At 33.9% G+C, this 26,287-nt stretch overlaps 1 protein-coding gene across 1 annotated transcript in view; it reads left to right on the top strand.

The window, feature by feature from the left end:
• EXOC6 (exocyst complex component 6) overlaps positions 1-26,287 on the top strand; it is a 210,049-nt gene that overhangs the window by 120,374 nt on the left and 63,388 nt on the right. The window contains 1 exon segment of the mRNA XM_020964121.2: positions 6,210-6,389. Within this exon segment, the coding sequence (XP_020819780.1) occupies positions 6,210-6,389 (180 nt within the window).

Raw genomic sequence — 26,287 nt, 5'->3', positions numbered from 1 at the left:
ACTTAAGTATAGCTATTAATTTTTTTGCAAATGATATTTTCATTAACAAATCAACAAACCATCCCTAACCCTTACTGCTATTTGGTAGGTGAATAACTAGTTTGAAGGCTAACATAAAGGTGAATAAGGAGTTAGTGGTGTCAGCCTGAAGATTGTGTAGGAACGTTGAATGATCATTGAACAAATATTTGCCTATTATAACTAGCTCAGTGCAAGGTAGGTGTTATGAGGTATGCAAAAAGTAGTGGGGCAGAACTAATCAACTGCCAAATTTTCAGTATGAGCATTTACTCCTCAGAAATCAGCAAACACTATAGATCTGGGGTTAATTTGTTGTTTTGTTAGTTGTCTAGACTTAAGAAAGCAATGGATAAAATGTTAATAATTCAGATTAAATGTAAAAGTGTGCTGTGTGTACTTTTTTTTTTCTAAAGAGCTGGTTGTCAAATATTTACCAGTACTACCCTGGAATCAAACATATAAAACACATGGCCTCCTTCCTCTGTCCTCTAGATGCTTACAATAAAATATTGGAGGTTTTAACACACACACACACACACACACACACACACACACACACACACACACATATTACAGGGTGGTATATGATTAGTAGCCATGCATGGCATATAGAGTAAGTGCCATATGGCTGTGGAGGATAAAGCTCTTTTAGCTATCATGATCAGGTTTTATGGAAGAGGAAGAATTTTGGTAAATGGGTAGGCTTCAGCTCTTTCCACATTCCAGCCCGTCTTCTACATCGCCACCAAAGTGATTTTCTACTTAGTAAATTCCAGCCATCTGTTCTTCCTCCTAATCCATTCCCATACCCCCTGCCATTAGATTGTGGGCTCCATGAGAGGAGGGACTGTTTTTTGCTTGCTTTTGTATCCTCACTGTTTAGCATACTACCTGGTACATAGTAAATACACTATTAATAATAACAGTAATAAATGCTTCATCTTTGTTTACTTATTGTTGACTTTTTAACTCTAATATCAACCATATATTCTTGTAATTTAAAGCTCTTAACCTGAAATTCTGGAATTTTTCCTACTTTTCCTACTTTCTACTTTGTGGCTTGTTCAATTTCTTTTTCTAAGGTTATTTGCCTCTTCTATTTCTTGTTCTGTTAATATAAGTATTTTATATTATGTACATATTTATCCATTTCACATAAGTAATCAGTTTTGTTAGCATATAATTAGGCAAAATAGGTTTTAATAATTTCATTTGTTTCATTTCCATTTGTTTGAATTTTCCTTTTACATTTTTGACATTGGTGATTTTATTTTGTCTCTCTTTTAATCAGATTACCTAATGGTTTATCTAATTTCATATTTTAAAAAAATAGCTCTTAGTTTTACTTATTTCAGAGTTTTTTTTTTGCTTTTAATTTGTTGTGTCCTTTCTTTGATATTCAGAATTCCTATTTTTGTGTTGCAGATTTTTGATTTATTGCTTTTCTAGGTTTTTAAGTTTCGAGCTCTGACTTTACCTTTAAATTCTTTTTCCTCTCTACCTGTAGCTTCCTGCTTCTTTTTTGAGTCTAATTTGTTTCTTTGTTTGTTTGTTTTGGCAAGGCAATTGGGATTAAGTTACTTGCCCAGGGTCACACAGCTAGCAAGTATCATGTATCTGAGCTCGGATTTGAACTCAGGTCCTCCTGATTTCAGGGTCAGTGCTCTATCCACTGAACCACCTAGCTACCCCCAAGTCTGATGTATTTCTATATTCACCTATTTAAGTGTATATGTTCAACTCTTCCTTTGTTCAGTATAGAGGAGAGTGAGGTTTATGTGATACTTGTTCCTCTTGTCCCTTTCATATTTGTATACCTTTTTCCTCTCAAATCCCCAAATTGTGAGAAACAGTAAGTTCTACCATTTTCTCCCTTATTTCTTTTGTGGTATGTTCTTTCCCCCCTCTTTTCTTTCTAATAAGACTATCAGAACAGGACAAGACTACTCATGTGCTCTCTGTTTGTCTTAACTCCCTTTTTGACTCTTAGGGTTTTGAAGGGATACTTACTTATCCTCCTTTTTGGAATATAAGGACTTAATCATCATTCAGCATCTTTAACTTATGCAAATGTTTTTACTTTTTTATGTTTCTCAAGACTCTTGTCTTAGCATGTCAAAATTTCTCCTCAACTTGGGTCTTTTCATCTGGAATACTTGAAATCTCTTTATTCTGTTAAAGGTCCACCCTCCCTACTCCACCCCCTACTCCCCCCCCCCATGATTGTACTCAGTTTTCAGGGCAAATTATACTTGGAAAAGCAAAATTTTCAGGTGCAACTAGGTGGTGAAGTGGATAGAGCACAGGCTCTGGACTTGAGGACCTGAGTTCAAATCTAGCCTCACTAGTTGTGTGACATTGAGCAAGTCACTTAACCCTGATTACTTAGTCGTTTAAAAAAAAGGATTTTCTCTTGTTAGTATTTGTTACTGCCAAGTTCTTGTGTGATCTTGTATTCTTTCTTTTTGGCTGCTTGCAGTACTTTTTCTTTGACCTGGAACCTTAGATTTTAGCTATACTATTCCTGGGAGCTTTTATTTTGAATTTTGTCTAGGTGGTGACTGGTGGCTTCTTTCTCTTTCACTTTGTTTGCTGATTCTTATGGATCTGGCTAGTTTTTATTTAAGATTTCTTGAAATATGGTATACAGGATTTTTGTTTGGTCATGGTTTTCATGGAATATATTGATTCTTAAAGTATCTCTACTTGATCTTTTCCCCAGATTATTTTTGACAGTAGATACCTTATCTTACATTTTCTTCTGTTTTTTTTTTTAGTCACTGAATTCTATTTGCTCCATTCTGATTTTCAAGGAGTTTGTGGGTGATATTTCTACTATTGCTGTGTTCTGCCTCCCTTCAGGTGTCTGTGATGTGAACTTTGCCAGCTTTCTAACTTGTTTGCCTCTGTTGCAGGTGGTTTGCCTGGAAAGGATCCTACAGTCTTCTCACTGTCTTTGTGTGTAATCTTGATCTAGATGAGAGAGATTTCTATTGTTTCTCTTTGGCTTTATCCACCTTTATTCATTCTGGTGACCTTTTTATCTTTTGGGGGGCATATGTGGGAGGGATGGATATCTGCATAACTTTTTATGCTGCCTTCTTAACCAGAAGTGAAAGTTATATGGATATAGATAGATATAGACATATCTATCTATCTATATGTAATGTAGATGCATTACCATCTAATTTGCCAATGCACACTCAGAACCATGGCTCTTTACATTTGACTTCTATCCCCAGTTGTTTTGCTGTCATAAAACATCTCGGGTATGAATATTCTGCTATGTATTAGGCTTTCCTTTCTGCCTTCAACTTTGGTGTTTATTAGCAGGATGTGTCATAAGGTATGAATAATTAGGAATCTTTTTCCATAATTTCCCATTGTTTTCCAGAATGTCAAACTAATTCACAGCTACATCAGCCTCTTTCCCCTCCTCCTTTGAAGAGTTGAGGACTATTGGTATAGAGCACTACATGTAATGACATGTGATTGTTTAGTTTTGCTAAATTGAATTTTTATACTGGGAAATCTTTTTTTTTGTTCGTTTTTTTGGTTGGGCAATTGGGGTTAAGTGACTTGCCCAGGGTCACACAGCTAGTAAGTGTTATGTGTCAAAGGCTGGATTTGAATTCAGGTTCTCCTAAATCCAGGGCCGGTGCTCTATCCACTGTGCCACCTACCTGTCCCTATATTGGGAAATCTTAAGTGATATAGAAATAACATCAATAATAATTCAATTTTCAAAAGTGTATTAATGTACTTATCCTTCCAGTTCCTCTAATATTGGCTTATTCTATATTTTATCATCCTTATTAGTTTGATGTGTAGCATATTAATTCTTGATCAGCTCTGTATACTTGGCCTATTATGAATTCACAGTGTTCCAACTTTAGCCTTTTGTATTATTCATTAGACCTCTTATCCATATTTCATTGACTCTTTGTTATAATGTGAATATTGCAACTCTCTAACATGAAATACTTTGTGTTATAGTTATCTCTTTGTGTCTCCCATTCTATATTACAAATGCCTGCAGGGAAAGGCCAATTCTTAATTTAAATTTTTATCTCTCTCCTAGTCTAGTATAGTGTTCTGCATATATAATATGCATTGTAAATATTTGTTAAATGGATAACACACTCATCCAGCATAATAATGCCCTTAATAGCATCATTGACGGTCAATCATTTAGTCTGTGCTTGAATGTATTTGATAGGGATGCCAGGCAACTCATTTAAGTGCAACTCATTCATTTTTGGACAACCTTGCAGTTGTTAGAAAGTTCTAATAGCATAATGTAAGCTCTTTAAGATCAAAGACAGTTTTTCATTTTATCTTTGTGTTTCTATAGCAAAGCACAGTGTAGATGCTTAATAAATGCTTATGGAATTGAGTTGAAATGATCTTCCAAATGCTGTATTTGCACAATTCTTAAAAAAAAATAATCTAGGTGTTGACTGTCATAATTTTGCATAATTAAATAAATATTGTTCAATTGAATTGAAATATTGCAGTGTTTCTTTTGGTAAATTTTCCCACTCTAAGATCTTTTAAATCTTAATTTTCTTATCTAATGAATTAACTCTTCACTTCTGTTTTTGTATCATCTGAAAATTTGGTAAACCTCCAACTTTTATCAAAAAAATTTTAAATGCAATTGTACCAAGCACAAAATTCTAGTTTCTGGTTACTAGAGATCTCTCTTTAGGTTTGCACTGATCCATGTATCAACACTTTTGAGTTTTAGTAGTTCAATGCACATATGCACAAGGATATAACAACTGTCTTGAAATTGAGGTATACTGTATCTGTAGTATTTTCTTGATCTGTCACTTTAATTACTTTATGTAAAAAGGAAATAATGTTAAGTTGCTAGGATTCATTATTAGTAAATACATGTGACTGCCTACTGATAATCATTTTCTTTTCTGAGTGCCCACAATCTATTTCACAAGATATTCTGAATTTTTTCAGTTTAAACTTTGCTACTTTAAATTTGCTGGCCTGTACTTTCCAGAATTCTTTTTTTTTTTTGAAAATTTTAGTGTTTGACCAGCTCTAATCTTTTGTCACTTCTCCTATTCTGTATGGTTTCTCAAAGATTACTGACAGTGATTCTGTCATAATATCTGTGAGTTCAGACTCCTGGGATGCAATTTGACAGGAAGAGCCTGGGGAATTGGACTAAAAGTTGCTAATTTCTCTATTGTCATCTCCTCAAATACTTTGGACTTAATTCCCTCATAATTGTTCATTCTTCATTTTTCGTTTTTCTTTAGCAAGGAGAAATGGAATTAGGCAAAAGTGAAATTAGAATATTAAATGTCATATGCTAACATTCAGTTCAGCAAACATTCCTTTCTAGCTAAAAAATGTTTTGTGTTGTCCTTAGCATTTTTCCACTTTAGATACAAAGAAACTAAGGCTCAGAGAGAGAATAAGTATCTTGCCTAGGCTCACACAATTAGACTGGATGGAACTCCAAAACTTTAACCCAGGTTTTTCATTCCAAGTCCAACATTCTTTCTATTACACTATATTTTTTAGATGATGAATAGTTTACCCCCTTAAAATAATCCAAGATAGATGTAATAATATGAATGTCAAGGTTTAGGATATAGTTGGTGACTAGGAAGGATATATAATCCACATGCTTATTATTATTTAAGATGAGAGCCCAAGTACAGAAAGCAAAAGAAGACCAAGTATTGTGGAAAGGGGAAAGCACTGGGGCGAAGGATGAAATAGAGATTTAAGTGAAGTACTTTATTATACCGTTAGAAAATAATAGTTAATGACTAGCATTTTATATAGTGCTTTAATGTTTGCAAAGCACTTTACTATTTTCTTATTTTATCCTTACAACCCTGGGGGTTAGGTTTTATTATTTCCATTTTATAGCTTGAGGAAACTGAGATGTAGTGACTTGTTATGACTCATATAGCTAGAAAGTGTCTGAGGTCATATTTCAACTTATCTTCCTGACCACAGGTCCAGTGCTCTATCTGCTGCACTACCTAGCTGCCTAATGACTTTTTATCCTGTACTCAAATAAGTATGGCCACAGAAAAATAGACTAAAAGAAATTTAGAACTGCAGGGAAACTTTTTGTATGCTCTTTAATAATTTATTTTGTTCTCATTGTGTGTGTGTGTGTGTGTGTGTGTGTGTGTGTTTAACACTAGGATGCAAGACATTCAGCCGAAGGTGAAATATATACTAAGCTCAATCAAAAAATTGATGAATTTGTTCAGCTTGCTGACTATGACTGGACAATGTCTGAGCCAGATGGAAGAGCCAGTGGATATTTAATGGATCTTATTAATTTCTTACGCAGCACCTTTCAAGTGTTTACTCATTTGCCTGTAAGTATAAAAATTTAAAAATGACTTGTTTTTATTAAAGTCAAGGTCTCTGTAATATGCCATTAGGAGATGATTTTTAATGAGGGAGTTGAATAGAAATTAATTTGTTTTAAAATAACTTTGCTAGTTTGTTTCCAGCTTCTTTCTGTTACCTAATTAAGATTTATAAAAATATTGAAATTCTAGATATTAAAAAAACTTGTCATTTATAGCATAATACTAAATTAAATATGTATATTGCTAAAAGTTAAAACAAATAGCTTTTCTGGCCAGAAAGGCAAACAGAAAATTGGGTGATATTATAAATAAATGACTCAAAAACAAAACAGAAGACATTATTCTCCTTCAGTACAAAATATGGTGTGATTTGTATGGTTGGCAAGACATAATACTCTGGAAAAAATCCAGAGAGGGGCAGTTAAAGTGAGCAAGAGTCTTTTATTTGAGCATAGATTAAAAAGAATAGACTCTCCAGCCTAGAAAGATAGTGACTAAGAAGGAATCTTATTTGAATGTATGGAGATCATAAAGGATATAAATATGGTGAGCTTGAATTTGTTACCCAAAGACCAGAACTAGTTTCAGAGTTTACAAAAAGTAATTTTATAATAAAAAGAACTACTTTAAAGAATGGTCAATAAATTTACTGAACTCCTTATCCCAAGAGAGTATATTAACAGGAAATATAAATAATAGATTTACAGTCATTTTTCCTCAATGCCATTTTAGAAGAGGAAATATGATTTTTTTTTTCTTTTCCATCAAAAGACTGCTTTGTAAGTACCACCAACCATAGGAGCTTTGATGGAGACTTGGTCAGTTAAGGACATTTTAAATTTGAAGGCTTTTTGCTAAAAGTAGAGAAAGAGTCCCTAAAGAGAGCTAACAAGGGTTAATTGCTCTGACAAAGACTTTAGCAGCCCTTTTAGCAGCTCATAATAAGGATATTATGCTACTTACTGAAGTACGTGGTTTCTCTTGTCACTGTGAATTCACTCTGCTCCCACCTGGCAACATTTTATCTATGTAACTCTCCTTCTACACACACACACACACACACACACACACACACTTTACTGTCAATATTTTTGCTGAAAAGGAGAGTTAGGGATTATGTATGTTAATAAACTAGTTTTAAGAAAGCTTTAAATAGGTGCATGAATATATCAATAGTGATGTTAAGAGAAATTATGAGTGTTTGTGATGAATCTCAGCCTTTTCCTACTGGTATGTGGTAGGGCACTTGTACTATCTCAGAGAACATCCCTTAGTGACACTGTCAGAGACAGAAAAGTGGACCAAATAGACCACTATTCTGACATAATATTGTACTTTTTGTGATCTTAGGTAAATTTTCATGTATCATAGTTTTTTTAAAAAAATCATCTAATGCATGTTTATCCCTTGTAAAATAAAACTAGTTTATATTGATATCATAGCAAGTGTTCATTGAACAGCAGTTACCATGATTATACAAATGAAAACATCATCAGCCTCCTTTCAGTTTTACCAATTACTTTTAGTTATTAAAGATCTCCTTCCTGTATGCTTTTTCCTTGCCAAGGCTTTATGTCGATGGTTGTTTTCATTTAGTATGCTCTAAAATTAAAAATTGGATTCTAACCAATGTTCTCTAACTGTAGGTGATCAAATGCACTCCAAATTAGGAGGGATTAATATAAAATTATTTCATGAAAAGAGATAGTAAATATTTTGCCTTTGTGTGTGTGAAAGGGACTGTCATGGTGTAGTGTAATTGTATACCCTTATACTATTACAAAGTATTAAGTATTGTCTTAAGCTGCTTTACAGTTATTTCCCATCACTGCTTATGTCTCCCTTTTTATCATTTTATGTATAGGCTTTCATATTCATTTTTATAAGTAGTATATTTCCTATTAAAAATTATAGTGCTTTTAATTAGTAATAGTGAAAGCCTTTTCTTTCTTTTTTTTTGGCTTATAAACAGTTCTGTACATTTGGTGATATGCTTATTTGATTTGTCTTCTTATGAAAAATCATTAATTGAAGTGGTATAGTGACTTTGAAATAGAATTTGATATATGTTACAGAGATTAATAATCAAAAACACAAGTGTTCTAAGTGTATGTGGTTCTCCAATTTTCTTTCCATCCTGTCTGTAAAATTTTAGTAATTCTGTTGGCTTGATCATTTAGAGATGAGTAACTGTCTGCATAAGAAATAGTATATATTTTGGAAAATGTAGATTAAATGTTCCAATTGTAGGGTGTGTCCAGATTACATAGGAGTAATAGTAATAATAAGAATAAAAAAAAAACAATTAGAGGAAGAGGAGGAGGAAGAGAGAGAAGAAGAGAAGGAAGAAGAAAAAGAAGAAGAAGAAAAAAGAAGGAAGAAAGGGCAAGGGGCAGAAGACCACCACTACTACTACCACCACCAATGTTAGGGAGATAGTTTAAACCCATTATAGTTCTGGCTAGCTTTAAATACTTTATTATCCCTCCTAAATAAAATATTATCATCTTTACTAAGTAGATATAAGTGTAACTTCAAAATTAAAGACCAAGATGAACCAAAAAACATCTTATTAATCATTTGATATAAATCAATTATATCAAAGTAGAAGGTTTTACCAAGACACATTAAACAGTTACTTCATATTATGGAAGTTTTCTCCAGTTATATAAAAATATTTGTATTTTGTGAGCATAAAATTCTTTTTTTTAAATGTGCAATTATATATAACGTTTCCATATTAGTCTTTTTGTATAAGAAGACATGAATAGAAGAAAAAATGAAAGTGAATAATGGCATGCTTCGGTCAGTATTTAAGCAATATTAGTTCTTTCTCTGGAGGTGGATGGTTTGCTTCATCATTAGTCCTTTGGGATTGTCTTGGATCATTGTATATAGCATAAAATTTTTAATTAATTTATTTTTAGCTTTTAACATTCACTTCCATAAGATTTTGAGTTCTAAATTTTCTCCCCTTTCCTCTACTCCCTCCTCCCCAAGACAGTTTGATATAGGCTCTGCATATACAATCATATTAAACATATTTTCACATTTTTCATGTTGTAAAGAATAATTAGAACCAATGGGAGGAACCATGAGAAAGAAGAAACAAAAAAAAGAGAGAGCAAATAGGATGCTTTGATCAGCATTCAGACTCCATAGTTTTTTTTTTCTTGGATGTGGATAGCGTTTTCCGTCTTGAGTCTTTTGGAGTTGTCTTAGATCCTTGCATTGATAAGAAGTCCTAAGTCTATCAAAGTCAGTCATCACACAATGTCGCTGTTACTGTGTCCAGTGTTCTCCTGGTTGTGCTCATTTCACTCAGCATCAGTTCATGTAAGTCTTTCTTATGGAACAATAGTATTCCATTACATTCATATACCACAACTTGTTCAGCCATTCCCTAACTGATGGGCATCCCCGCAATTTCCAATTCTTGGCCACTACAAAAAGAGCTGCTATAAATATTTTTGTACATATGGGTCCTTTTCACATTTTTATGATCTGTTTGGGTACAAATCCTAGAAGTGGTATTATAGCATAAAATTCTTAATGGGCACTAGTGAAAGCTAGAAATTGAAAGCTTCAAGCTTAAATCACAAAGTCACATTGAACCAGTGGATGAGAGCATTACCTACAGATATCTTGGGCTTTTTCAGGTAGGGCACAACAAACAAAAATTTTTCAAAGAATAGGCTGGAATTGAATATGTTTAGAGGCTTACTGGCATCCTGAAATAATACAAATGTGAAGAGCATGTTTAAAGCATTGGCCTTAATGTATACTTTCACAATTGTAAGGTGAGCCATAACAGATTTGGAAAGTATTTGAAGAAAAACACACATGATACTAATGAAACATAGGGCCTACCAGAAGTCAACTATAAAAAGATTAACAGTTCTTCATTAAAGAGGAGGAAAGAATTGATAGATATGCTTACTGCACATTATAAACAGGTCAAAAACTTATGAAATACTCCTGGAAAAAGCAGTCATCCTTTCATTAAACAGTAGTAAAGGATGGTAACAGGCGCATATCATTCGATTTATTGAATATAACTGAAAGCGCTTTACTTCTGGATAGATCCTACAAAATGGTTTAGAATAAAGGATGCAATCAAAAGGCCCTCCATGGGTGACCATAGGTTCATCTTCATGAAGTTAGGCAATAATTTGTTGGACAGAAAAGCATCAAATAATAAATGCCGTGTTCATATGGATTTATTTGTGAAAACAGGTATTTGTGATAGTTCAAGGACAGCTTATTCTTATCAGAAATGACAGATGTATTATTATTAAAGAGGCTGGACTTAATGATCAATGGTGATTATGAAGGAATGAATGAAAAAGCATTTACTAAATGCTTAGTATGTACAAAGCACTGTGCTAAGTGCTAGGGATGCAAATAAATAAAACAATCTCTGCTCTTAATGAGCTCACATTCTACTAGGGGAGATAAAACATAAATGAGGTTTAAGCTGAAAGGTAGGCCCTAATGTGCAGTGACAAAAACAGTGATGCATCTTCTTTAATGTCATTTCCATTGATAAAACATCCATTTCTGATTTTGAAAAATTAATGTTAAATTCATTTCATCAGAGTGGTGAAGAAAACTTTCTTTTCTGGGTTTACAGTTATCTTTAGATGCTGAGGAAGAGGGAGCTATAGTACTTATAGAGGCATCTAAAGGAAATGGTAGACACATTAAATGCAACATATCATTGCATATCTCAAAAATTTACCATCTATCAAATGCCTGGGAAGATGTGACCTGCTAGCTAGAATTATGCATCAGAAGCTTGCTATTCTTCATGAACTGACAGACGACAAATCCCTTTACCCAGAGCAGTTGTGATAACACCCCTTCCTGCCCTTAGAGCTGTTTCATTGGTATGTGGAAGCTTGTAAGACGGGTAGCATTGCAAACAGGGACCTTATAAACTCATGGAGAACTCAACAAATAAACTCTTCTTGAACTAGAACATTATGGCAGACTGTACTCTTACACACAATTACGTGGATATAATATTGATATATAAAAACTTAAGAACAGTGTTTTAATAGGTATCACCATTTCCATGTACCCACATTTTCCAAACTATATGAAATTAAAAACTTAAAAAATATAGAGAACTAGCAGAGGAAAAAACATTCACAAAGAAACAATGTGAAGTATATACCATCCCTCTTTTCCTGTCTACTACTTGTATTGTATGAAGAATGTGTTCAGTGAACCTACAGAGAAGATAAACTTATGTTCTAATAGTTTTATTCAATTACAGAAAGTAGTTACTTTATTTATCTGTGCAATAGTCTATAAAACATCAAATGTAAAAGAATAATAAGATAATTTGTTCTGGGAACCAGTTCCACTGAAAAGGATAAAAAGAACAAGATGATGGTGGCTGTAGTGATGATGACGATGGTAATACTAAAAAAATAACAAAGGAGTCTGCCAGCTTCTTCTGTGTTGTAAAACTGATTCTCTGTTTTATTACCAGAAGACATCACATATTTATTACCAAATCATGTGAGTACCAATGACCCCTCCAAATATAGGCTGTTTGAATACTCATATATTTTATAGAAATCATTCAAGCTTGTATTTCTCTTATGAATACACACACACACACACACACACACTCATTAGGGAAAAAATAGTGACAAGAGTAAGAGGCTATATCAAACAAATCTCAGGGATGTCAAGAACTATTCATTACTGATTTGGCAATTGTTGGACTAGGCACCGGAAATTTTTGAAACATTTTTTATCACTTTTATTGATTGTTGCAAAATTTTTTGACTCAGTATCATAATCATGGCTTAGTCATGAATTGTAAATATATAAAACAGCCCCTTGCATAATGAAGATGCTCAAGTGTTTGGTGATCACATTTAAAGCACACCACCAATACAGTAATGTTAAGAACAATTGGTGTAAAATATGACATCTCCAGGGAAAGGTTAATCCTGCTTTGTTCTGCCTAGCCTAAAAATTATTATTATTACCCCTGAACAGAATTGAGTATGGCTTTCAAGTCAAAAAGGGAGTCACACAAAAACATTTATCACTTGAGTACATGGATGATATCAAATTAAATGGCTTGATTTAAAACATATTAAACAGCTACTTCATCTGGTAGAAACTGTCTTCAATGATATCATAATGTCTTTTGGACTTAGTAAGCATAAAATTATTAATGTGTGCCAAGAAATAGAGAATGAAGGCTTTGAACCTGAATCTGGAGGTCAATTTAAACCAATTGATGAAAGTGATATTTAAATATATCTTCCTCTTCTCTAGACAAGATACATTAAGCATGAAACTGTCAGGAACAAAACTGAGGCTGTGTATCTGAAGAGACTTAAAATAATGAAATGAGACTGTGATCTCATTGCTTTATAAGTTTCTTCTAACAATGCAGATCATAACCCATCCATGCATACCTGTGATATGCACCTCTTATCTATTCCCTCTGACAAGTTTGTGACAGGGGATTCACCCAATATGCTAGAGACTTCCTTGGTTTCTCCTTATTACATTGAGAGAGTATCAGTGGAACACCAGCTATTTATCTGTCATGCTTCATTCTTGCCAAGTGACAGGTCATCTTTTTCTCTTATTAGACACTTCCTTGATGATGTCTTTTACTCTTGCTTTTCAGAGTTCCTTGTTATATGTTGCAGTCTGATCATACCCATGTGTCTCTTCATTATCTTTTGTTTGATAACTCATTTTTGGTTTATCAGAAACTGTTTTGTTCTTTTATTTCCCATAATAGTTGACATTTATGTACACATCCAGATCCCCATTAGTGCAAATAATGAATTCCCTGCTAAGTGGTTACATGATTTAAATCCACACTATTTGAAATTATAATTATATGTAAAATATGATATTTGGTTCAAGTGTAGTGGAAATATGCAGCGAAAATTTTTATTTAACCTAAGGATAAGAAAAATACATTTCTGATTCAATATTATTGTAAGGTAATAGAGTATTTGTAGAAAGCAAAATTTATAAAATAAAAAGATTTTTAAAAAACTACTGCATATTGTACCTAAAGATAAGCCTACATTGATATGATGAAAATGTCATTATTGTTATTTAAAATATTTTAGCAGCATAGTTTGAACTCTTTTTTCTTTAAATCTTCATAATGGTAGTTAAGAGAGATTCATCCATCTCTCAGCTAATTTGCATGCTCACATTCTCACACAATGAACCAAATTTAGTTGGATAACCTCTGGCATTATCTAAAATCAGTAGTGCTTTAAACACAATTTTATTATCCTCACAATATTTTTCAGCAGTCAGGCTAAAATAATTTAAAGACTAGTCTTTGAAAACAGTTTTCATCTCCTGTGCTTTCTTATTTACCAAAGAACTGGAAACAATCAATATTTATAGCCTTCCAGACTATTTCCAACTATTTCAATTCTGATTAAATAAACAATGGTTTTAATTTGGAATCCCCTTCATTGCTTCCCAAATACAAATGTTAGGTAATCCTTAGACAATTTATATCCAGGTTGAGTTTTTTCTTTCTAGAAGACATTCTTTTCCAGAATAATCTTGTTTCACATTAAAATTTTTGTTGATCAGTATATCTACCTTCTTTGATTATTTTCTTCAAAATGTCAGGATATTTGGCTACTGTGTCCTTATTTGCACGAGCCACCATTCTGGTAATTTTAACATTACACAATTGAACTTGATTTTTAAATCTATAGAACCAGTGTTTGCCATAAAAGTTTCTTCACTGTCGCCTTCATTTCCATTTTCTTTTACTGCCTTAAATAATCTTGAAGCTTTTGTGTGTATGGCTGCTCTGCTAAGAGGAATGTGTTTTTTATTTCATTCTTCAATCCATAATACTTCTGTTCCTTGTAGATATTTGGTAACTACAAAAAGCAGAAACTATGCCTTTTTCTTTTATTTTGTCTTAATGTTTTATAACCTGTATTATAGATTAAGGCATTCTAACATCTTGTTCTATTTAGAGTTACTATGATCATGTTCTTACTGTTTAATTATATCAAATTTTTGTTCTAATGTAATAACAAACCCACCTAAAGTTTCTTCATTTTGTAAATTTTATTAAGGGCTCTTTAAAAAAAAAGAGCACATTTGTTGGTAATATGGTATGTAGCAGCACATCACTTATACATGTGTCTATGTAGACAAGTGCAGACTGAGATGTTGGGGTAACAATAATATTGATAATAATAACAATGATAACTAACATTTATATAACACTTACTATGTGCCAGGCACTGTGCTAAGCTCTTTACAATTGTTATTTCATTTGATCCTCACAACAATCCTGGTAGCTAGGTGGTGTTATTATCCTTATTTTACAGGTGGGGAAACTGAAACAATTGGAGGTTAAGTGACTTGCCCAGGGTCTTATAGCTAGTGATTGTCTGAGGCTAGATTTGAACTCAGGTTTTCCTGACTCCAGGCCCAGAGCTCTATCCACTGTACCATTCAGTTGCCTGGGATATGTTAAAACCCCTAACTTGCTTGCATGTGCTACATTAATGAATTTTGGCTTGCGTTAAATGCAATCTGATATTTTATAATTTATAATCAAATTTCACATCTTTTGAACCTGCATTAATCATGACCTTGCTCTACCCCAAGTTTTGAAAAGGACTTTACACACTTTATCACATATTGTCTTCATAACAACCTTGTGAAATCACACTATAGGTGTTATTTTGTTGTTCATCCTTTATAATCAAAGATCAATAATGTCACTATGTTGGAGTCAAGGTACAGTATGTCTGACTGTGGCTGATCAGTCCAGTATGAGCTCAGAAGGCTCTATCACAGGTTGGACACAAATAGTCTATCCGAACATTTGGAATGAAGATATCTCTAGATTTGTGCATCTTGTGTTTCCTTTGTGCTATTTCAATTCTGCTTTGCTCATAGAGCATCGTACCTTTGTTGATGTGAGCATGCTGGATGGTTTTGTGCCATTGTCTTCCATGTCTCACAATCAATACTGAAATCCTTCAGAGAAACCTTGGGAATGTCCTTGTACTGTTTCTTCTGGCCTCCATGTGAGTGCTTACCTTTTGCGAGTTCTCTATAAAATAGTCTTTTAGTTAAACATACTGGCATTCAGGCTACATGACCATCCCATTGGAATTGTGCTCTATGCAGTAGAGTTTGAATGCGTGAGAAAGTTCAGCTCAAGAAAGGACCTCAAGTGTCCAGTACCTTATTTTGCCAGGTAATCTTCAGAATCTTCTAAGACAATTCAAATGCAAATGGTTCAGTTTTCTGGTATAGTGATGATAGGCTGTTCAGGTTTCATAGGCATACAACAAAAAAGTCAGCACAGTGGCTCTGTAGATCTTTAGTTTGGTATACAGCATAATACTTCTTCTCTCCCACATTTTCCTTTGGAGCCTCCCAAATGCTGAGCTACCTCTGGCAATGTGTGTGCCAACCTCATTATCTATGTCTACATCCTTGGAAGGTATGCAACCAAGGTAAGTTAACTTACCCACAGCACTCAAAATTTCTCCATTTTCTGTATCTGATGGTTTCATGTATGGATGGTACAGTACTGGCTGGTGGAGAACCTCTGTTTCCTCAGAATTGATTTTCAGTCCAAAATTAGCACAAGCAGTAGAGAATTGATCCATACACTTTGGCATCTCAGACTCAGAGGCTGCAGTGAGTGCACAATCTTCTGTGAGTTGCACACCAACTCTCCCTCCACTTTTGTCTTGGCTTGTAGCCTTCTCAAGTTAGTTTACCATCAGTTCAGTAGCTGACCTTGATGCCATTTTCATCCTTGTTGAAGGCATCTAACAACATCAAAGAAAACATCATGCTGAAAAGCATGGGAGCAAGCATACAGTCCTGCTTTGCTCCACTGGTGACTGGGACAGTGTGAGACTAGCATCCTTTATTCATAACTTGTGCGAGCATGCCATCATGAAACTGGTGTACAATGCTGTGTTATTCCACCTAGAGAGCTTAAGTAACTTGCTCCAGGTCCTACAGCCAGTAGTGTCTATGGCAGCATTTGAATCTGAATCTTTCCTGACTCCTGGGTACAGCATTCTTTCTGCTGCATCATATTGTCAAGAGATCTCAGTTGAAAACATAAATATACTCCTACAACTAGAACATGTTCCTTCTGTTGCTTCTCTGAAAGAACTCAGAAGTAAAAACATTGGCAAGTTGGTTTTGATTATTACATACAATAAGAATTAATAGAATAATTTCATTCTCATTTTAAATTATATTAATTTTAATTTTAGAAAAATTATTTTTATGTCAGTTTCATTTTACAAACATGTTCCCCTCCCCACAATACATCTTTTGTAACAAAGAATAAAAAATGAAGGGTAGGGGGGAAAGGAGTTTAGAAAAATTAACCATCTGAGTCTATTGGTGTTCAAACCCATAGTCACCAACATCTGTGAAGAAGTTGGAGAGGTGTATTTTCTCCCCTCTTTGGAGTCTAGCTTGATCATTCTAATTAAAAGAATTATAATTATATTATAATTCCAGCTTTTAGCACAGTGCCTGACACATAGTGTTTAATAAATGCTTGTTGATACGTATACAGCATCTACTTAAACTATATTAATTTTTAGAGATGTATTATAAGGTTTATAAAACCCTTTAACATGCCAAATTTTACCCTTAATGAATGGGAAATAATTATTTTACTGCTCATGTTTCCTATCATTTTGCCCAGAGTTCTGTTGTTGGTCCAGCTCTGGACCAACATGTTACTCCCAAATCATTCTTAGTCTCAAGAACCCCAGAGAAAATACACTAGTTATGACTATCTCAACCTCTATAGGAGCTCTGCAATTACTTCTTCAACACATAACCAGAAATGAACTAACCTAAGCATTATTAGAGGTGGTAGGAATTATTTTGTTTCTTTTCTGTTTGATTAGCTCTACTGTCAGTAGTAGTAGGAAAGCAATCAGTTGATTTCTCTGCTTCTCCCTTGTATTTATGTTAAGCCGTAGCAATGTTTGGGAAATAGTGTGGATGAGTAGAGCCATTGCTTTATGATGGCATTAGTGCTACTTAGAATACAACTTGCATAGTTAATACTTAAGCAGCAGATTCTGAGGGATGTGGGGGTAAAAACTGGAACCTAATCTTGAATGCTGAGCTCAGATTAATTTCATACCATTCTAAAAGTATTCATTTAAAAGCCACACCCATTTTCCACTAGAATTCTCAATTTCAAGTTTCTCTAAATGATTATTTTGTTTGCATCTAAGCTTAGTCAACATTTATAATTAATATGACATATAATATATATAATTAATGCAAAATGATAAATGTTTTATATCATTTGTAATTGTCTTTGGAATATGCTTATATATTTATATTTTAATATAGATGCATGTAATGTTTTAGGAATTCATAACGTGGTACAGGAATAACATAGTTGATGACATGGACTTGAGGCAAGGAGATCAACCAGCAGGTTATTGCAGTAGTCTACGTGTGAGGTGATGAGACACTGGGGGGGGGGGGTGTGGCTATTACTGGAGAGAAGGGAATGTATACAAGAGATATTATGAAGGTAAAATTGAGAGGCCTTAGCAATAGATTGGGTGGGGTGGGGGTGAGAGACAATGAAGAGTCAAGCAAGGTTTTGAGCGTGGGGGACTGGAAGAATGTGATGCCCTTGGAAATAAAGGGAAGTTAGGAAGAGGGGAGGGTTAGGGGATGGGGGAAGATGAGTTAAGTGGCTTCTGACTTCCTTTAGAAGCAGTAATATATTGCTTCATGGCTTTAAAACGTAGAACAGTTTTATTTACTTGGTAAAGGACTTGTATCTGAGCTTTTAGGGAACTGAGAAGACTCTATTTTTTTTAATTGCATTTTATTGCCTCCTAAATCTCTACCAGTGATTCATCCTACCCTGGATTGGCCTTTGGCAAATGAAGAAACTGTGGTTCCTTTCCCATTAGTGCTTTGCATCTTGTTTCTCTTCTTCTGGCAGCCATCCCATCCTTGTTCTCCTCTTCTAGAAGTCACCATGGGTCCTTCTGGCTCTTGTCACTATCTTCAGTTTTGCTTTGTCACACTTCACTTTGGTTTTCTTTTCTCAGCTAGTACTAGTTACCTTCTATCCAGGTACCAGATGCAGAACTGCTGGATTGTGGAGTAACTACACTGGCTCTTCAGGAGACTATTAGAGCTTTTTGCTACCTACATGCCATCGAGGGCTTTTTGGTCTATTTAGACTTGTCATTTTTTTTATACCTCCCACACAAAAATTCTTTTCAGTCAGCTGTAGGAGCAACTATTTGTTGGACTGCTGCTTTTCTGCCGGGGGGTTATGTCATGGTGTTCCCAAATATTTAGCTCATTCATTCCATACTGCCTGGCTAAGTATACTCGCATCAGCATCTCCAACCGAGTCTTTTAGGGTTTTAGTATCTCTTTGGAGAGGTCTTCCTAATTCTCTCTCTGCTTGTCTTTCCTTCCCTTATCTTTCTTTGGTGCATCTGGTGTGGTTTATTCCAGTTACCCCAGAATGTTTCTTGGACACTTCCAAAAAGAAGGCAGAGTCAGGGGCTCCCAGTTCACAATCCTGTGACTCAGAGGAAGAGGGACAACTCCTTATTACATCAAATAAGAAGCTGTTATGCCTTTAAGGAGCTTATACATTTGAAAGGAAAGCAAAACATGTAGATGGACAGCTATGCAAACCCTCTACGAGTGACTCATTTCTAGCTTTATTTCAAGTTAATCATAAATAGACTCCTAGTTATTCTCTAATCTAGTCCTGCCCTTTTCTACATCTGTACATCCATGTGGTGCACCCCCCAATGTTTAGAATGAATTTCCACATTTTTGCTTGTTTTTTGAAACAAAACATTGCAGATTAGAATATCACAAATTTCTGTATTTTCATTGTTGTAAAATGACTTATTGGAGACAACTATATAAGTACACAAAGATTAGAAAGACAAGATATTCTGCTGATATCAGGATAATAATGGTCAGTCAATAATTTACAGTATTAAGTAACTTGCAAAAAAAACCCCAAGTACATGTGATGCCTTTATTATATTTAATAAACATCATGTCTTATAGTATTCATCTGAATAAAACAAGACTAAAATTATTCATTATGATTACATATATAAAAGTCTGTGTCCAAATAAGAAGCAATTTATTTAGCAACATTCATCAGCATACCTACTCCTATAAGGTTTGAATCTCTGTAAGGTTCAAATTAGAGAATGTATGTAAAAGGCTTTGCAAATTTTAAAGAGCTATGTAAACATCAGTTCTTATAGTTATGTATTACAAGACAGTGTTTGACACTGGGGATACCAGGATATAAAAATTATATAACCTTTGCCCTCAAGGAACCTAAAGTTTACTAAGGGAATAACACATGTACACAAATAAGTATAATGTAAAATAGAATATCATAGGGATGAAGAAGATCTAGAAAAAATATTCTCAGAAACCGTAAGGGAAAAAAGATCATCATCATGGGTGAGGGAAAAGTCAGGGAAGTGTTCATGGAGGAGGTGGTATCTGAGCTGATCTTTGAGGAATTTCAACTGGTAGAGATGTGAAGAAAGCTCCTTGTAAGTATGGCAGATGACCTGCATACATTCATACAGAGACAAGGGACTCTAGGACAAAACAGCAAACAATTTGACTGGAACATAGAGTGCATAAAGGGGAGTAATATGGAGCAAAGCTAGAAATAAATTCTATTTTGGAAGGTCTCAGTAGCTATGCATATATTTAATATTTTCATAATTAATTTGCTTTAGGTCTGCACAAATCTAAAAAAAATTAAGCATTTAATGGTTGAAATATCATTTTTTAAAAGCCTATTAGATAATATCTTTTTAAAAACAACTGCATTATATTTGATAGATAAATAAGTACAATTATATTACATCTAGATTTTTATGATATGATTTGATTAGCTTGATGCTTTACCTTGGTTGCTTTTGTTACTCCTTTGGATTGTTATCTATTTCCTTAAGGAAAATAGAATTTAACAATTAAGTACAAAATAATTTTTTACAATCTCTTTTATTGAGTTTTGTATCTATAATGGCAGAATGCTTTGACAATGTGAAGTTATTAAAATTCACCGATAACTTTGACTTGATTTTTTTGTGATTGAGAAGATCAGTAAAAATTCTCTTAGTTGCATGTATGTGCATGTGTTCAACTTCAACAGTGTGTAAGTATTTATGTGTATTCGTGCTGCTATCTGTTCTATCACAAGGACAGACAAAAAATCATACCATTTCATTTATGTTCCCTAAGTCATTAAGCAGCCAGTGCTCTTGTATCTCTCTTACACCTTTTGTTTAAATTTCATTCGTTAATAATCACACAAAGACCACCAGATGGGAGATACCTACAAAGGAGTATTACATAATGAAGTTAAAAGGAGGACTTTTGTTAATTTTTTTTTCAGTACTTAAAAGAAAGGCAGTAAAATTTTCTGTTACTTGTGAATGGAATAGGCATTTTATTTCTCTGCAGGAAGGAACTATATCAGGGCTCTCTCAGTTTTTTGTGTCCATTCAGCAGACATTTAAATGCCTCTTGGGAATTCAGATATTTCAGCAGCCATTTTTTAAGGTGATTGTTGATGACTAAAAAGAAAAACAAAATAAGGAGGTTTTATTTTCTGAGTAATTTTTGTGATTACAGACATTCATATATAAACCTTTAAAAGAAAAGTAATAGCTAAGTTTTATTTCCAGAAGTATATTTAAAATGTACTTTAAAATTATAGCAAGACACGGGAGTAGTATATTTCTTTATGTTTTGCTACTATGAATACTGCTGCTGCTATTTTCAAATATACTTTGCTTTTTGATTTGATTGCTTTGCTGATTTCCTTCTCAGAATAACAACAATGACCATGCAGCCATGTCGGTAAGTAGATAAAAGCCAAAGAAAGCATGTATACTGAAAAACTATGAACTGCCTACAGGCTTATTCTTCTCTGCTTAGTTGTTAAAAGAAATTTTAGTCTTCTTGGTAACTTGTTTGATATCATATTTGTGGTTTTATGGAGAACTCAAGTTTGAGGATAGTATTATTTTCACTCATTGGCACAGCATAGTTTCTAAGGCTTGCTGAGGCAGGTTATGATTAAAATTATTTTGCAAACAAAGTCCCTCAGAAGCAACCATAAAAACTCTTGGATTTGAGATTTAGTGTCATGTGTAGGGCTGTGAACAATTAGGTACCTTCCTCAGGGAAACCCTGAGCTTGAAGCATATACAGCAGTGTGCATCTACTGAATAAAATAAGTTTTCAGGCTTGTCTTAGAATCTCATCATAAGGTATTTTTACCTATAGCTCTATACTAGGAATCCCAAGAAGGGACCTCTGGAAATGTCCCGGGGGTAGTGGTAAACTACCTATAAAGGCTTCACATTCCTAAATGCCCACCTACTTATTTCACTCATAAGAGGAGAGGGTCTCATGGGATCACTGTGTGTGATTTGGAGGTTTTCCAATTCCAACTTTGTGCCATGATGCTGAGGTTTGCCAGCAATGTGGCACTACTGGCATTCTAGGTCTATGCCATGGGGGAAAGAGCCAGACAGTGGAACCATTCTCCACAGCACCTTCATCAGAAACTAAATGTGTACATAAGAGAATGAAGTTAAATGGTGAAAAGTGCCTTAGATTAAAATAACATTGAATTATATATAAAATGACTGTTGAATTATAATCTCAGATGTTATTTGGAACCACTTTAATGTGTTGAGACATACTCTTAAAATAGATTAATTTTTAGATTCTTTTATGGCCCAGTTATTTCCAGATTACAGAGCTTTTGGATAAACTGTTTAATGATTAGTGCAACTTTCCTCAAAATTCAAATGGTTGTTGTTAGGAATGATTTCCTCTTTTCCATTCTCCCTTTGAAAATTGTTTCTCAGAAGAACAATGTAGGATGGTCTGGAAAAAAATGTGTATTGAATCAAGTATCCTGACTTTGTGAATCCTTAATAAAAAACAATCCAACTTAAAAAACATACTGCCTCTAGCTTACAGAGTAGTTCAGAGGAAAACGAAAGCATTAAAAAGTTGGAGGAGGTGTAGGATTTTTGTTTTGTTTGTTGATTAGTTGTGTCTGACTCTTCATGACTCTATTTGGGTTTTTCTTGGCAAAGATACTAGAGTGGTGTGCCATTTCCTGCTCCAGCTTATTTTACAAGTGAGGAAACTGAAGCAAACAAGGTTAAGTGACTTGCTCAGGGTCACACAGCTAGTAAGATCTGAGGCTAGATTTGAATTCAGATCCTCCTAACTCCAGAGCTGGAACTCTATCTGCTGTGCCACGTAACTGTCCTGAAGGAGGTGGTAGCAATAAAATTTTTTATTAGTATTACAGTTACCTTAATCCCAGTTGCCTCACCAAAAAAATAGAGCCACTATAGTATTACAGTTAAGCTGTCACATTTTTTATAACCTTATCTTAAGGCCAACAAGAGTGAATGTTGTTATTATTGTTGAATGAATTTTTTTAAATTTGAAAGTTGTAATTCCTTAAGAGTAATACAAAATTAAATCCAATCCAGTACTTAAAAAGGCCCAGAAGTCTTTTTTTCCCCCAATAAAAAGATTATGTACATTTTGATTAAGAGAAATCAGTGAAGAAAATGGACAATATAAATACCCTTTATAAAGGAAGATAAAATTGTCTTTCTGCCAATAAAAACAAAATCAGCCTTTTTAAAAAATCAAGGAAATTTTAAAGTTCAGTGTGTGATACTTTATAGTTTTGTAAGTGACTGCTTTGAATCTGTGGTAAGTGAGAATAAATAGTACCTTAAGAAATGGGAAACTTTATGAGTGAAAGTTATTAAGTGAAGAAGATACCAGTAAATATTTGAAATTGAATAAAATTTAAAATATTTGTTGCTCAGGGTTTGTAAATATTAATATAAACACAGTAAAAACAAATAGTAACACCCTTTGTATTTGGAAGTTATATTTTCAGTTTTTCTCAAACTTCCAGAATGCAGTTGCAAATCCAAAAATGAGTGAAAAGGGCTCACAGTAACAGAAAAAATTGTTAACAGCGTCCTAGAGCTATTAACAAGTGTTTGACTCTTTTAGTTTCCATGAACTTCAGGAATGTATGGAGAAGGGTACCAGTAAATTTGGTTTTGGTTGTGAATTACTCAGACTAACAACTAAAAGTATTGCTCTGAGGCTAGAGGAGGCAATCATTGATATAGCCAGAAAGGAATCCTTACTATAGGAAGTTTGGGTACCTTATAGACCATTTGATCTGAGCAAAGTTATGGGAAGGTGGAGATGGTTATTTGAGAGGGCTCGTAGAATGCAACAAAAAGGTGTGTCAGCTAAATTAGCTGATAAGCAGAAAACAAGGGAAGAGGTGAGACTATAAATGAGGACCACTTTATAATTAGTGACTGAAAATGGACAAGATTTCCATTTCCAATAACTGTTCTTTTCTAGGTCTGTAGATTATAGTAAATAAAAACCACTATTTTGGCTCTGTGTCCTTTTCTACATTAAAGAAATGTAACGACCTGTAGGCATGGACAAAGGGACCGGTTAACATCAGAAAGGCATAAAGGAGCTTAATATGGTGGGACCCAGGTGCTGTATCTGTAGCCACTTTGTGTTCTGCTGCAGTTCAAGTTGTTCCTGCCACATTTGCAGAAGTCGTAATTCTTGTGGGATTTGAAGCAGGCTCAAAGAGATTGTGAAGGAGGAATGGAAAAAAGGGGAGAGTTTAAAGGGGCCCCTAGAGTGGAATAGAACGGAGCTCCAACTCTACCATGATAACAGTGATAATAATATTAATATAGAACTAGTGGAAAAATCCTAATAACACTTAGGATCATTTTGGGAAGAGAGTAAAAAAGTATGAATCTCATAGGAAGAAGAGCATGAGGCAGAAGCATGAGTGTACCATGTATATTGTAGGGCATAAATCAACACAGGTGTCTTGTGCCATGGCAAAGCCTGTTCTGGGGAGGCTGGGAAATCTCTTGAGCTCAGGAGTTCTGAGCTCAAAATTTGATATTAATGTGTGAGGTGGGTGAGGAAGAGTACCAACTTACCTAAGGAAGGTCAAACTGGCCTATATCAGAAATGGAGCAGGTCATGGCTCCAAACCAATCAGCAGTGGGATTGAAACTGTAAGTAGCCCCTGTACTTCCAACTTATGCAACACAGGGAGATCTAATCTTAAACACACAAATAAACAAACTGAAGTGTAAGTAGATTTGATTTTCGTGTTTCCCCTGGGTGGAGGTAAGATAAATCTCCTCCAAATATGTATAGATATCTCACCAAAAGAGGGATCAGTATTTCTGCTCTATGCCCTTGAGTCTAAAGACTGTTAAAAGGGTGAAAGTTTCATGGAGGAGAGTGAGCTTATAAGGAAGAATGAGAAATGTTGACTAAGGATTTATAATGAACTTGCATGGTAAGCCATTGTACTGGAGGCTGATGATAGCTGGAAAGGATTATGGAAAATGTTTGAAAATTATAAAAGATTGAATAGAAGGAATATTAATTAGAATGGACTAGTGGGTTAAATTTTTTGGTAGACTCGTGAATTTCAGGGTGCATTCTTAAAAATCTAGACTTATGAAAGTGTTAAATATGTTAAAATTCACCAGAGGAAATTCATTCTTATGTCTGATGTTTTAAACTCACAATATCCTATTCTTGGAAATTACTGCCAATTTTATAAACAACATTATGCTTAGGAGTAGGATATAGCACGTGGAAGATTTTACACAGAAATTCATAATTATAGAACATAGATATCTGTTTTATAAAAAACAACTTAGGTAATCTTTCATAGCCTTTACCAATGACACACATTTTTTTTCTTCTAATTTTGTAGCATTTTGTGGTTCTTAGACTATTTGATGTGACTGCTTTAATTTTTTTTATAAAAAATAAAATTTTAGATAGCAATCAAAATAGAAAATTGAATTCCTATTTATAAGGAAGGATAGATCATTTCTTAGATAAAAATGCTGCTTTTGTAATTTTTTTCTTATTTTAATTAAGAAAAATATAATCCTCAGTCTTCAAGCTTGCATAAACTATGAAAAGATTGTAAATTCAGGCTCCCTAGGAGGCCAGCCAATTCATCAGAAAGCTTTCCCTCCCCTATTGCCTTCACTTAAAAAAATTTAAATCAGCCCCATAGTTAAAACTTTTGTTTCAAAGAGGCAAAGGTTTGTGTAATACAAGAGTTTTTACTTCCTTTTAAAGACTAACTCTAGAAGCCACATCATAGAATCAGAATTAGTAGGATCAATATAGGGACAAATTTTAATATATAAACTGCATTTTGCTCTTCCATAATAAGTGAATTTAATCATACTTTTATAAAATACATTATTGTGAATTTTAAGAGGAATAAACATGCCATATAGTATTTCTGAATCTTCATAGGATTGTTAGATTTTTATTACCTCATAAGAAAGTTTATAATGAAAAATTGATTTCTTTTTGAATTATAAAGTAGTATTTTCTCAGTCTATTCTTGGGAGGAGTTTTGATCTGTAATTAAGACATATATAAATACATACATACATACATACATTACATGACATTACACCCCCCCCACACACACACACAAAGGATGGTTAGTTGCCAGTGCTGAGTTTTCAATAACAGATTGATAGTGAATAGTAGAACTTGAGAGAAAGAATGGAATAGTTGGAAACCAATTACAAATTATTTTTAAATGAATGCTGGGCATTTGATTTACTACCTTAAGATGTAAAATAAGATGACAAAATAAACTAAGACTTTAACTTAAATCTGGTAAATTTATGTTTTTGAAGTATTCCATTCTCATTTGATATATGTATTTTTTTTACTACAGT

The sequence above is a fragment of the Phascolarctos cinereus genome, unplaced genomic scaffold (genome assembly GCF_003287225.1).
Source record: "Phascolarctos cinereus isolate Bilbo 61053 unplaced genomic scaffold, phaCin_HiC Scaffold_3;HRSCAF=262, whole genome shotgun sequence".
NCBI lineage: Eukaryota > Metazoa > Chordata > Mammalia > Diprotodontia > Phascolarctidae > Phascolarctos > Phascolarctos cinereus.
Note: the sequence above shows the minus strand (reverse complement) of the source record. Positions and strands in the feature narration are given on the sequence as shown.